The 12,206-nt window shown below is 49.0% G+C and overlaps 1 protein-coding gene across 1 annotated transcript in view; it reads left to right on the forward strand.

Moving 5' to 3' along the window:
- Nucleotides 1–12,206, forward strand: part of TMEM63C (transmembrane protein 63C) — a 73,744-nt gene that overhangs the window by 60,801 nt on the left and 737 nt on the right. Inside the window, exons 16-23 of the mRNA XM_007459767.1 lie at nt 390–496; nt 1,532–1,618; nt 2,190–2,255; nt 4,973–5,135; nt 5,372–5,477; nt 5,833–6,000; nt 8,245–8,354; nt 9,742–9,810. Coding sequence (XP_007459829.1) covers nt 390–496; nt 1,532–1,618; nt 2,190–2,255; nt 4,973–5,135; nt 5,372–5,477; nt 5,833–6,000; nt 8,245–8,354; nt 9,742–9,810 — 876 coding nt within the window. The remainder of the gene's footprint in view (nt 1–389; nt 497–1,531; nt 1,619–2,189; nt 2,256–4,972; nt 5,136–5,371; nt 5,478–5,832; nt 6,001–8,244; nt 8,355–9,741; nt 9,811–12,206) is intronic.

Here is a 12,206-nt window from a genome sequence, read left to right on the forward strand (position 1 = left end):
AAAAAAAAAAAAAAAAAAAAAAAAAGCAGTGTCTCCTCCCTGAGGTCTGAGACATGAGTGACAGCTGCTGGCTGTGGCCTTAGGGCCAAGTCACTAGGGGCAGCCTAGGGCACCCCTCCAGTGACCTCAGCGTCGAAGGCCTGCACTCCTTGGGGATGTCACTTGACCTTGGGGTGTCAGCCTCCGGCCGCCCCAGCCTGTCAGACCCCTGACCAGGAAGGCGGGTCAGAAAGGCCAGGCGCACTGTGCAGCCTCGGGGACACCAGGCCTGCTCTGGGACTGAGCTGGAGAAGAGGCCAGGGATGTGGGAGAAGGCGAGGGAAGGCTGCAAGGAGGATGGAGCTTCTTGCATTGACGTCTCTCTGCCCTCCTCCACTCCACCCCTACAGAGCCCCATCGTGACCCAGTTCTTCCCCTCCCTGTTGCTCTGGGCCTTTACGGTGATAATGCCTCTGATCGTCTACCTCTCCGCCTTCCTTGAAGCCCACTGGACCAGGTGAGCTGGGGGCCTCCCCTCCTAGCCCTGCTCTTGGCACCTGCTTCTTCCTCTGCCCCGCCAAACCCCACCAGCTTAGTACTCCGGCTTCCTGTCTGGCCTCAGGAATGGAATAGATATGGGGTGGCTTTGAGGCCTGAAACCATCCCAAAACACTAACGGATATTTTTTTTTCTTTGGAAAGAGGGGACGGGTTTGCCTCTGGGCCTCTGGGCTCAGGGATGCTGAGATAGGGCCACCATACCAGGCATGTGGGGTCAAAACCAGCCCTCCTCGGGCTGCTCCCTCAGCCTCCAGCCACACGCTGAGGGTCTGGAGCTGCGGGCAGAGATAGGCAGTGCCAGGAATTCCAGGCAGAGGGCAGAGGATGAGAGTGAGAGAGCAGGACCTGTTTAGAAAATGTCAGAAGAGCTGCTATGGCCATAGCAGAGGAGCCCCTGCACTCAATCTGACTGTAGACCCATGTAGCCTACACAGTGCCCACATCTTAAACAATTAAGAGCTATTTCCTATTTATTAGCACTAATAGTTTTATGGTAGGAGCTAATTAGTTAGAAAGGATTTACCGTATGCTGGGGCAGGTGGACCTGCTTTGGCCTGAAGGCTGCGTGGGTCTCAAAAGTTATTTCCTGCACCAAAAGTTTCTATCATCCTATCAGGCAGTAAGCCAGGAGGTTTATCTTAACAGAAATCCTTACTGGTCTTTCCTCTGGCCAAGAACAGGGCTCATGTTGCTTATTGAAACTCTGCAAGAATTCTGAGTATTATTAGTAATGTCCCTTGAACAGAGATGTCAAGTATATGGTATGTGTGTACCTTCCCTTCCTTTTCTTATGCCCAAGGCAGACATCACTAGTTGATCATGCTATTCTTTCCTGCTGCTCCCAGCCACAGCACAGCTCACAGTGCTCCATGGAGGTGGCACTGGTATGCACTGTGAAACCATTTTCTAGGCCAGGTAGCTGTCTCTCTCTCTCTCTTCATTCTGTAGTAAGGCGTTTGGTTCTTATCATGTCTCTCTTTGTTTCCTTCTAGATCAACTCAGAATCTGATCATAGTGCACAAGTGTTACGTCTTTCTGGTGTTTATGGTGGTCATTCTGCCCTCTATGGGACTGACCAGGTACCTCACCTCCAATTCTCTCTCCTCTATCAGCCAGTCTCACCCTAGAGTTGGAACCCCCTCTTTCAGACACTGTAGGCCCACCTCTGGTTGCTGCAAATCCATTCCTCAAATGACAGTCCAGTGCCTGTCATGAGCTTAGCATGAGTCAGGTATCCTGTGAACTCTAGGCTGTCAGCCATGAACTCTGACCTCAAAGAGCTTATCCTCCAGCGGGGGAAACAAGCCTTACCTATCAGCTAACTGACAGCCCAAGGTGGGAAGAATGTGCAGTAGAAATTCAGAAGAGGGAGAAAACACTGTGGGAGCAATGGCTGGCGAAGGTTTGCTGGAGGGGAGGCCTTGAGCTGAAAGGCCAAAGGGTTAGGGCCCAGCATTAAGAAGAGAGGCAGTATGGATTGGTCAGCTAGAATATTAAGATGCAAGAGTCTTTGGGGATTGGGCAAGGGAGGTTGAAAGGAAGGAGGCCAGCCCAAGAGGAACTGAACCCCAGGCCTTAGGTCATAGATTCATTAACTGAAGGGTGTGCTTTATTCTTGTTCTTTTTCTTGTGCTTTATTCTTTATTCTAGTTTGGACGTCTTTTTCCGCTGGCTCTTTGACATCTACTATCTGGAACAGGCATCCATCAGGTTCCAGTGAGTACTAGGGTGCATGTTTCAGGTGTACTCCCAATGTGCATTGGGGCTTCACACCAGGTGGATATGTGTATCCTTTATTTGCACACCAGGTGGATATGTGTATCCTTTATTTGCTCATACAGGTAGAGATGAATGCATGTTAACACTCTCATTAGGCAGCCTCTTAACATTTCCTGTGCCATGGACCCCTTTGGGGGTAAAGCCCAGGGAATCTTTCTCTGAATGAAGTTTTTAAACTAATTGTAGATTCAAAGGAAATTGCCCCCCAAAATGTCCTATGTACCTTTTTTTTTTTCTTTTTTTGCGGCCTCTTACTGCTGTGGCCTCTCCCGTTGCGGAGCACAGGCTCCGGACGCGCAGGCTCAGCGGCCATGGCTCACGGGCCCAGCCGCTCCGCGGCACGTGGGATCTTCCCGGACCGGGGCACGAACCTGCGCCCCCTGCATCGGCAGGCGGACTCTCAACCACTGCGCCACCAGGGAAGCCCCCTATGTACCCTTTATCCAGTTTCCCCCAATGGTAACATCTTGCATAACTATAGTGCAATATCACAACCAGGAGATTGATGTTGAAACAATCCACAGAGTTTGTTCAAATTTTGCCAGTTTTACATGTACTCTGAGTAGATGTCTTTAAATGTACAAAATACCTGGGTTATAACAAAAACCAATTATGCTGAAACATAGTTATCAAAATATTTTAAAATTCAAATTTGTAATGCAATCTCTATTAACACATTTAATAATAGGCCGATGCATTCTAAAGGTAGGCAAGCAAAAGTTACATTTTATTGTTTTAAAGGCATCGGTGTGAAAGCTGATGTTACTTAGCTAAAGAAGAATATTAAAGTGGGCAGGGGAGTGGATTTTTGACAAGGCAGCATGCATGTTGTTAGATATCCAGCCAATTTATTTTTTGTTTTGTTTTGGTTTTAGGGTTCCAAATGTTGAAAGTCCCAATTTTCAAAGGTATATTATTGCAAATGACATGCAAGCTTTCATAGGACCAGAATTCTCCAAGCTTTCTACAATTAAACTATAACTGTAATAAGTTGATTTTTTACTAAGATGAGTGAGTTCATCTTTGGCTAGGTCATTATCTTCAATACAGTTTGTATATAAGAAAGAAAAGGATTGTGAGTTCATGACTCAACTCTGATGCCCTCAAGAAAGAATAGTTTTTGAAGGAGTTATGAAATATGTCCAGGGGCTTACAGATTTCTCTTTTCAAGGAAGGTGACAGAGTTGTGTAGATGGAGACACTGGAAAGCAACAGAGATGCCTGGGTCACCAACGTGAGAACAGGCAGTGTGACCATCCATTCAGGTGGCTGAATGATGACTAGTTGAAGTCGGCCAGCTAGCTATGTCAAACACGCATGTGCAGACAGAAAAATCTCAATCGTGAATTTAGCATGTCTAATTTAGCGGCCTGACTAATAACTAGCATCATTTTGAAATGATGATGAGCACAAATGGTATCGTAAGAGCTCAGCAATAAGTACAACACGATATGAAAATACCTCATTTCAACTGGTGACAGAGTTATGGCTATGGCTGACATTGCTGTGATTTGTTGAACACGCTCTTAATGGAAGGAGCTGCTAAATCGGAGAAAGTAAAGACGTAGTCTTTTCCCTATTCAAGGTCACAGACCCGCAAAATTCTACTCATGGACTCTCCAGGGTCTGTGGATCCGAGTCAAACAGTCCTTCTTTATTTCTTTTTTTGAATTTTATTTTAATTTATTTTTTATACAGCAGGTTCTTATTAGTTATCTATTTTATACATATTAGTGTATATATGTCAATCCCAATCTCCCAATTCATCCCACCACCACCCCTGCCCCCCGCCGCTTTCCCCCCTTGGTGTCTATACGTTTGTTCTCTACATCTGTGTCTCTATTTCTGCCTTGCAAACCGGTTCACCTGTACCATTTTTCTAGATTCCACATATGTGTGTTAATATACTATATTTGTTTTTCTCTTTCTGACTTACTTCACTCTGTATGACAGTCTCTAGGTCCATCCACGTCTCTACAAATGACCCAATTTCTTTCCTTTTCATGGCTGAGTAATGTTCCTTTGTATACATGTACCACATCTTCTTTATCCATTCATCAAACAGCCCTTCTTTAGAGCAAGCCAGTGCATGTATCTCCTAACCCATCCACAAATGCCATAGACCACCCCCAGCCCTGCTCAGAAGGGCCCTTGTTAAACTGGTCTGAGAACACATGTATGCAGTCAGCCCTCCATATCCATGGGTTCCACGTCTTCAGATTTGGCCTACTGCAGATCAAAAGTATTCAGGAAAAGAATTCCAGAAAGTTCCCAAAAGCAAAACTTGAATTTGCTGTGTGCAGGCAGCTACTTGCACAGCATGTACGTTGTATTTACAGCTGTTTACATTGTGTTAGGCGTTATAGATGAGCTAGAGATGATTTAGAGTATACAGGAGGATGTGCCTAGGTTATATGCAAATATTATGCCAGTTCATATAAGGGACTTGAGCATCCCTGGATTTGGTATCCACAGGGGCTCCTAGAACCAGTCCCTCACGGATACCGAGGGATGACTGTATTTGAAAGCTATTCTCCCCATCTGTACCTCCACCCCATCCCTACTTCCTCAATTCGTTTCCTCTCTCTCCTCCTTCCTCCCAATACCTCTGCCCTTTCCCTCTTCCCCGGCTTCTGTGGCTGTCTTCCACACAGGTGTGTGTTCCTGCCAGACAATGGTGCCTTCTTTGTCAACTACGTGATTACGTCAGCTCTGATTGGCACAGGCATGGAGCTGTTGCGCCTGGGGTCACTCTTTCTGTACACCACCCGCCTCTTCTTCTCCAGGTCGGAGCCAGAGAGAGTCCACATCAGAATGGTGAGGGCCAGGCCCTTCCCTGAGCACAGCCCTCAGAGTTTCCCTTGGGCAGGTGTCAGGAAGGGGGCCCGTTAGAAGCACGGAGGGACCGGAGGTGGGAGGCGTGGTGAGGTGGGGCGAGGTGCTTCTCGGACACCTGGGTTGGAAGGGAGGTTGCCATCCCAGACAAGGAGCACAGAAGCAGCCAAGCCAAGTGGACCAGGCCACCTCAGGAGGACCCCTGCCTTCTGCCCCAGAACCAGGCCATGGACTTCCAGTATGGGCGCGAGTACGCGTGGATGTTGAACGTCTTCAGCGTGGTGATGGCGTACAGCATCACCTGCCCCATCATTGTTCCTTTTGGTGAGTCATCCCTGAAGGTCCCTGGGGACTACACACCCTCGGACTGGGAGCCCCACAGCATCCAGCTCCCTCCTAGATCAGGAGGAGACCTACGACAGCCTGTCAGAAGGGTGGAGAGGGGCCAGGTCAGAGCCAAGCCAGTCAGGGGTTGGGTGGGTGTTTACATAGGATGTTTGTTGACAGAATAGGTTCTAGGGGCTCAAGGGAAGCTGCTGGTCCCAGAGGTCAGCACCATGGAGCTCCCACAGCCTGTTCTTGGCCCTTGCCACTCTGACAGACCTGAATCTAGCATCTCAGGCCTGAGGGGTGAGCCTTGGGATGGCCGCTGAGTGTGCATCCATCTCCCGGCCCCCAGGGCTACTCTACCTGTGCATGAAGCACGTCACGGACCGCTATAACATGTACTACTCCTATGCACCCACCAAACTCAATGAGCAGATCCACATGGCTGCCGTCCACCAGGCCGTCTTTGCACCGCTCCTGGGTCTGTTCTGGATGCTTTTCTTCTCCATCCTGCGATTAGGTAGGTACCAAGCCCGCCCCACCATCCCGCCTCTGCCTGTTCCCCATTGCTCCGTCACCCCTCAACGACAACTCTGTAGGAGCGGAAAAAGCCTGGGAAGAGCAAAGTGTTACTCGTGGAACAGGGCAAAGCCCAGTGCCTTCTCTAGGCCTAGAGGGCTCCTGTTAGAGTCCCGGCAGACCTTGGAAGCTAAGCGGAGGACCAGCGTGGTCCAAATTATATACATTTTGGTTTACAACTTTCAGGGCAAAACCAAAGCAAAACAAACAAAAAATTTAAGAAACATCCTATTCCTTCATTCTAACTCAAGGCTGGCAGGAAATAAAATATTAGCTATCAGGCTCCATTCACAAGACATTCCCTCTGGGATCCTAGAAGATGCCTGGTCTTACGTGTTGTCAAAAACCTGGAGGAGGATTCAGAGCCTGCTCCAGCAGCCAGCTTGGCTACACAAAGCTGCTGTCCCCACCCAGCTGAGCTCAGAGACACCCTCACAGAGAGAGTCCCCACAGGCCATAGACTGGAACCCCCCGGCTCTCTCCCCTCAGAGCCACCTGTGCCCCAGGCAGCAGTCTCTGCCAGCCCCTTCCCAGTCTCAGAAAAGGCTCATGCTGACCTCCCCGCCCTCCTTCTCCCCGCCCCCCCACACTTGCCTTCCCTCAAGACACTTGACCTTAACCTTCTCAGTGGTGTGGAGAAGGGAGAGTCCATGTTTTTTCACTGCCGGTCACAGGGGTGTCAGGCAACGTTCAGCTCACAGTTATTTATACGCATTGTCCATTTGTTGTCGCCCCCGAAGCCTTTCCTGCCCCAGCAGACTTCATTTTTTTAATAATGCTTTTTTTCTAAGTATAAAGAACTACATGTTTATTATCAAAAATAGAGAAAATTGAAAATTTTGAAAGATCAAAATTTGAATGACCTACCAGCTCCCGTACAGCCTCAGGTCTATCGCTCCCACACCTCACTCTGTGCATATGTTTTGGGGGACAGGGCAAAGTGGAGGGAGTTTATTGGTTTACTCTTACTTTACAAAATTGTGATATCCATTTTATACTATTCAGACTTGTATCCTGAGTTTCTTCACTGAACGTTATGTTCTGAGCAATTTCTTGCGTTATCAAAATACTGTTGAGTACGTGCCTTTTAACGTCTGCGTTAAATTCTGTGACTTTTAGTCAGTTCTCCATTGTTGGGATATTGAAGTTGTTTATCATTTTTTGCTTTTATAAAAACACAACAATAAACATCATTATGTAATAACTTCTGACTGTAAAGACCGATTTTCAATATTCATGTAGTGAGAAAGCTGCTGCCATAAAAACGTTACCAAACATCCCCAAACAAAAATTCTGAATTGCTTTTCCATGCCATTAGCACATGTAACTGAGCACACTCACTTCAAAAGGGCTTACAAGGGCCAGACAGAGAAAGACAGATACCATATGATATCGCTTATATGTGGAATCTAAAAACAAAAAAAGATAACAAATGAACTTATCTACAAAACAGAAACAGACTCACAGACTTAGAGAAGGCACTTAACGGTTACCAGGGCGGAAGCGGGGGAGGGGTGGATGAGCTTGGGATTGACATGTACGCACTGCTGTATTTAAAACAGATAACCAACAAGGGCCTACTGGACAGCACAGGGAACTCTGCTCAACACTCTGTAATAACCTAAATGGGAAAAGAACTTGAAACAAGAATAGATACGTGTGTATATGTATAACTGAGTCACTTTGCTGTACGCCTGAAACTAACACAACATTGTTAATCAACTATACTCCAGTATAAAATTAAAAAAATTTTTTTTTTTAAAAGGGCTTACAAGAAAAGGTGTTGGTCTGAGACTGACTGTGTTTTGGGGCAGTGGCATAAATGAGTGACTCAGAGTTACTTCCCAGGGACCGTGAGGTGGAAGGTAACTGACATCAAGGAGGACATTTAATGGGCACCTAAATGGATATTTAAGGCAATTAATTATTTTTCATGGAATCCACCGGATGCCAAATCCTCAGCTGGCCAAATAGCACAGAGGGTTGATGTCCCTGTGTCGGGCTCATTGATCAAGTTGTTAAGGGGAGACTGGGCAGGGACATCTCTGCCCCAGGCTCCAAACTCCTACAGGGGTGCTGAGCTGGGCCCCAGGCATCTGTCAGCCCGGGTGGCATCTCAGCCGGCACCCCTGCCCACAGCTCTGGTCCTCGAGCACCACGCCCATGCCTTTCCTTCTCCTTGCAGGGCCGCTACACGCCATCACCTTCTTTTCTCTCTCCACCCTTGTTGTTTCCATGATACTGGCCTGCGTTGGCACTTTTCTGGGGAAGCTTCGGAAAGCGTCTGACTACGAGGTGAGTCGCCAGCCTGGCTTTCCTCCACAGGTTCTCCCTGTCCCAGGGCACACAGCTCCTGGACGCCCACCCGAAGCACCACGATGCCGAGAGGCTCTTGCCTTCCTCTCTGATGACGGGATGTGCAGACTCGGCGCCGGGCGTACGTGCTGCATGTGTCCTTGCACTGGCCCCGGAATCACGCCTCCCGGCCTCCCGGTGTCCAGAAGACACTGTCCTCTCCTCTTCTCCCCTCTTTCATCTCCTCCGAGCCACAGGCTGCTGGCCCATCCCTCCTACGATGCGAGCCTGTGCAGCCACTGAGCCGTGAGGGCCATTCCAAGGCACGGAGGCTTGAGAGAGAGGACGGAGTGAAGGAGTAAAAGAGGGGGTGGTAAAGGAGGATAAGCTGGGGAAAGGGGTCAGTCATCTCACTTTTAAGAATCTCAGGATTGAACTTGTCTGGAAGGGAGGCCTGGCTCTCTGGGCCCCGTGACTCTTCCGGCTTTTTGCCAGTGGGGCCGAGCCAATTATTAGAGCAGGGATCTAATCCATGCCAACAGGACTGTGTGCTCCAGATCAGCACTTCCTAAAGTGGGGTGACCGTAAAGGTGTATGGGAATGATTTCCAGTGGACTAAAACATTTTATATTTTTCATGGTTACACATTTATTTTTCTACTTAACCTTGCTTACGGCAACTGACACAGGATTTGTGTTCATAGGGGTGAATTATTCCCTTTTCAAATGAATTTAAATAAGAAAGAAAGTTGATTTAAAGTGCTAGCATCCTGCTCAGTCAGAGGAGGGAGCCTCTGAGAAGAGAATCTTCTTGCTTCCAGTGGTTCCGTATCTGTGGCCCTGGGCACAGGTGCCTGCTGCCCTTTCTACCTGGACCCTCCTCCATCCCCTGGCCCGAGTCCACGCTAGTGAAGGACCAGAGCGAACGACGCCTCTGGCTCTGTCTTCCCAACACAACGATGTGCTGGGATCTGGTTGCTCAAGGGTCCATTCTAGAGACAGAAGGTGACAGGGGACCTAACCCCTCATCTCATTACAGAGATAGAGGGGAAATTCTGGCAGGAGAAAAGGTATTATGGAAGTCAAGGCTTCTCCTAGAGTCAAAGCAGTCTCATCTTTGAACCGCAGCCTCCACTCTGCTTACTCTCTCCCACCGTGGTCCTTGCGAATGGAATATTTCAGAAGGGTCTCCCCAGCTTCCCAGTCCACTCTCTGTCCCCCTGGGCTTCAGCCCTGCCAGCTGGACTGCGGGTCTGGAAAAATAGAAGATGAGTTGAGTTTAAGGGGAGCAGTAGGCCCCTTAAGCCTGAGTTTAAGGTCCAGGCTTCTCTGGACATGGGGAGGGCGGGGGCACCCCGTGACCCTCCTTGTCTCTTCCGCCGCTGCAGCCCGAGGAGGAGATGGAGACCGTGTTTGACCTGGAGCCCAGCAGCACCTCCTCCACACCAACTTCCCTTGTGAGTCAGTGCCTTCGCCCTGGGACGTGTCAGGAGGCGGGTGCTTGCAGGGGTGGGCCAGTCCAGCAGCATTGCGGGGATACCAGCAGTTAGTGACCACCCTGGGTACTGGGGAGAAGCCGGGCATCCCTGGACCCCCTCCTCTGACGCAGTAGGACTTGGCCCAGGTCAAATTGCTGCCGTGGCCCTGGCTGAAGAGCCTTCAGAAAGATAGAAGATCCGGGATTTACTCCAGGACATTCTCTAGAAGGAGCTCAGAGAGGACGAGAACGGTCAGGGCGGACCCAGCCACAGGGAGCTCAGTCGTGTAGACGCAGGGCTGTGCTGGGGCTCGGCCTCAGGACCGAAGGCTGCCTCCAAGGGCACAGGGGCCAGGCAGAGCGGCGCAGACAGAGCCACAGCGAGCTATTGGAAGTCTGCACCGCGTGGTAAGGCAGGGGCCACGCCGGATGAGTGAGCCCGTCAGCTTGTGAAGAGACGAGGCCGGACTCAGAGTGCAGTGGGTCCAGCAGGCTGGGCGTTGGCTCCCACACTGTGGCTCAGCCTGGAGGGGCGTGAGCGCTCACCCGCAGCCCTGCCACAAGTGTGGCTGCAGGGCCACTGTTGCCTGCACTGAGCAGGGTACCGGGTCAGCACGTGCCCCGATGCCAGGGTGCCTTGGGGAGCACTGAAGAAGGGTAGCAGCCAGCCTGGGCACTCAGGGAAGGCTTCCCGGAGGAGGGAACACCTAATCCAACCCCAGGAATGGGAGAGTAGGGGTTACCAGGTGGAAGAGTGTGTTGGGGGAAGAACATTCAAGGAAAAGGATCAGCCTGTGCAAAGACCCCGAAGAGAGAATCTGGAGCACCGGGGAACCTAAGACAGTTTGGGGCCTGGTGCAAATGCAGAGTGGGCGGCAGGGACCGGTGCGAGGGGAGGCCCTTTAGTCACGGCAGCGTTGGGTGAAAGCTCACAGACGCAACAGCGGGCGGATGTGCCCACGCCGGGTGCATAGAACTACAGGTCTGCCTCACTCTGAAATGAACCCTACAGATAGGGCCCGATGAGCTCTGGGAGGTGGCAGGCAAGAAGGAGCTCCAGTGCCAGAGAGACAACAAAGGTTTCTAAGCAGGAAAGTCTGTCTTCACATAGCATCTCCCCTGGGGCCCTTCCAAGATGACCCCTCTGGAATATTGCAAGCAATCGGTTATTGAAACCTTACAAACTAGATGCTTCACCATTCTCGCTCTTGATCTTTATGATAAACCTGCACAGTAGGGGTTTTTATCCTCATTTTACAGATGGGGAAACTGAGGCTCACAAAGGGGAAATTAATTTAGACCCTAGAGTACTACTATGCAAGGAAGTGGCAGAACAAGGTTTGAACCAGGTCTGTCAGACTCTAGAGTTTGAGCTTTAAAAAAAAAATTACTGGAATTGATTTTTATAAGTCTTTCATTATTATAACAGAGGGGTCTGAGCGTTGTAGATAATTATGGGGAAAAAACAGAGAAGCCAAAATAAGAAAATAAAAAGTCCATGTTTCTACCACCTAGAGATGACCACTGATACCTTAATGTATATTTTTTCAGATATATAGATATTTTTTAATGACATAATACTGTACACTATTTTATAACCTGCATTTTAAGTTAACAATCTCTGTCTTTCTACATATATGCATTTTTGCCTCTTCAAATACCCAGTCCATATTCAACTTGCCCTACACGTTCCAGAAATATCTTTTACAGCCTGTCCAGACCGAGATCCAGTCCAGTCTCTGTGCTAGATTAACCTGGCGCCTGTGCGTGTCCCTTTTATTTTAGCACCGTCTCTGTTTTATGACTTGTTGGAGAGATCAAGCCAGTAGTCCTGCAGAATGTCCCAACTTCTGGCTTTTTCTGGCTGTTTCTTCATGGTATCTTACAGGAGGTTACACTATCTCCTGTATTTCCTGAAAACTAGAAGTTAGATCCACAGGCTTGATAGATTCGAGTTCGACACTTGGGGCTAGGTAGAACACATTACAGGCAGTGCTGTGAGTCACACCAGGCAATGTATAATATCCCATTTATTGCCATTAATGATGCTGAAGTGACTCCCTGATCCAGGGATGACTGCTGGCTTCTTCCATTGTTCAGTTACCAGTTTTCCCCTAGGACCCAAAAGTCATCTATGGGGTTTATTTGGGCCTTATGAAAATACCTCAGTTCTTCTGTAGAAAGAGTATTCTCTCATCAACTAGGGCTGTTTAGTTTCACTGAAATAAATTCCCACAGGAAAGGTTTAATTCTCCCCAATAATTACCTATTTTCAAAATAAGGAGTTGGTTTAAAAGTCCCTTCAAAGGGTGACCAACAGCTCTGATCCTAGTACCTCTTGTGTTTTTCTAGTCTGCTGCCATCCCAGGCATTCCT

The sequence above is a fragment of the Lipotes vexillifer genome, unplaced genomic scaffold (assembly GCF_000442215.2).
Source record: "Lipotes vexillifer unplaced genomic scaffold, Lipotes_vexillifer_v1.1 scaffold39, whole genome shotgun sequence".
Taxonomy (NCBI): domain Eukaryota; kingdom Metazoa; phylum Chordata; class Mammalia; order Artiodactyla; family Lipotidae; genus Lipotes; species Lipotes vexillifer.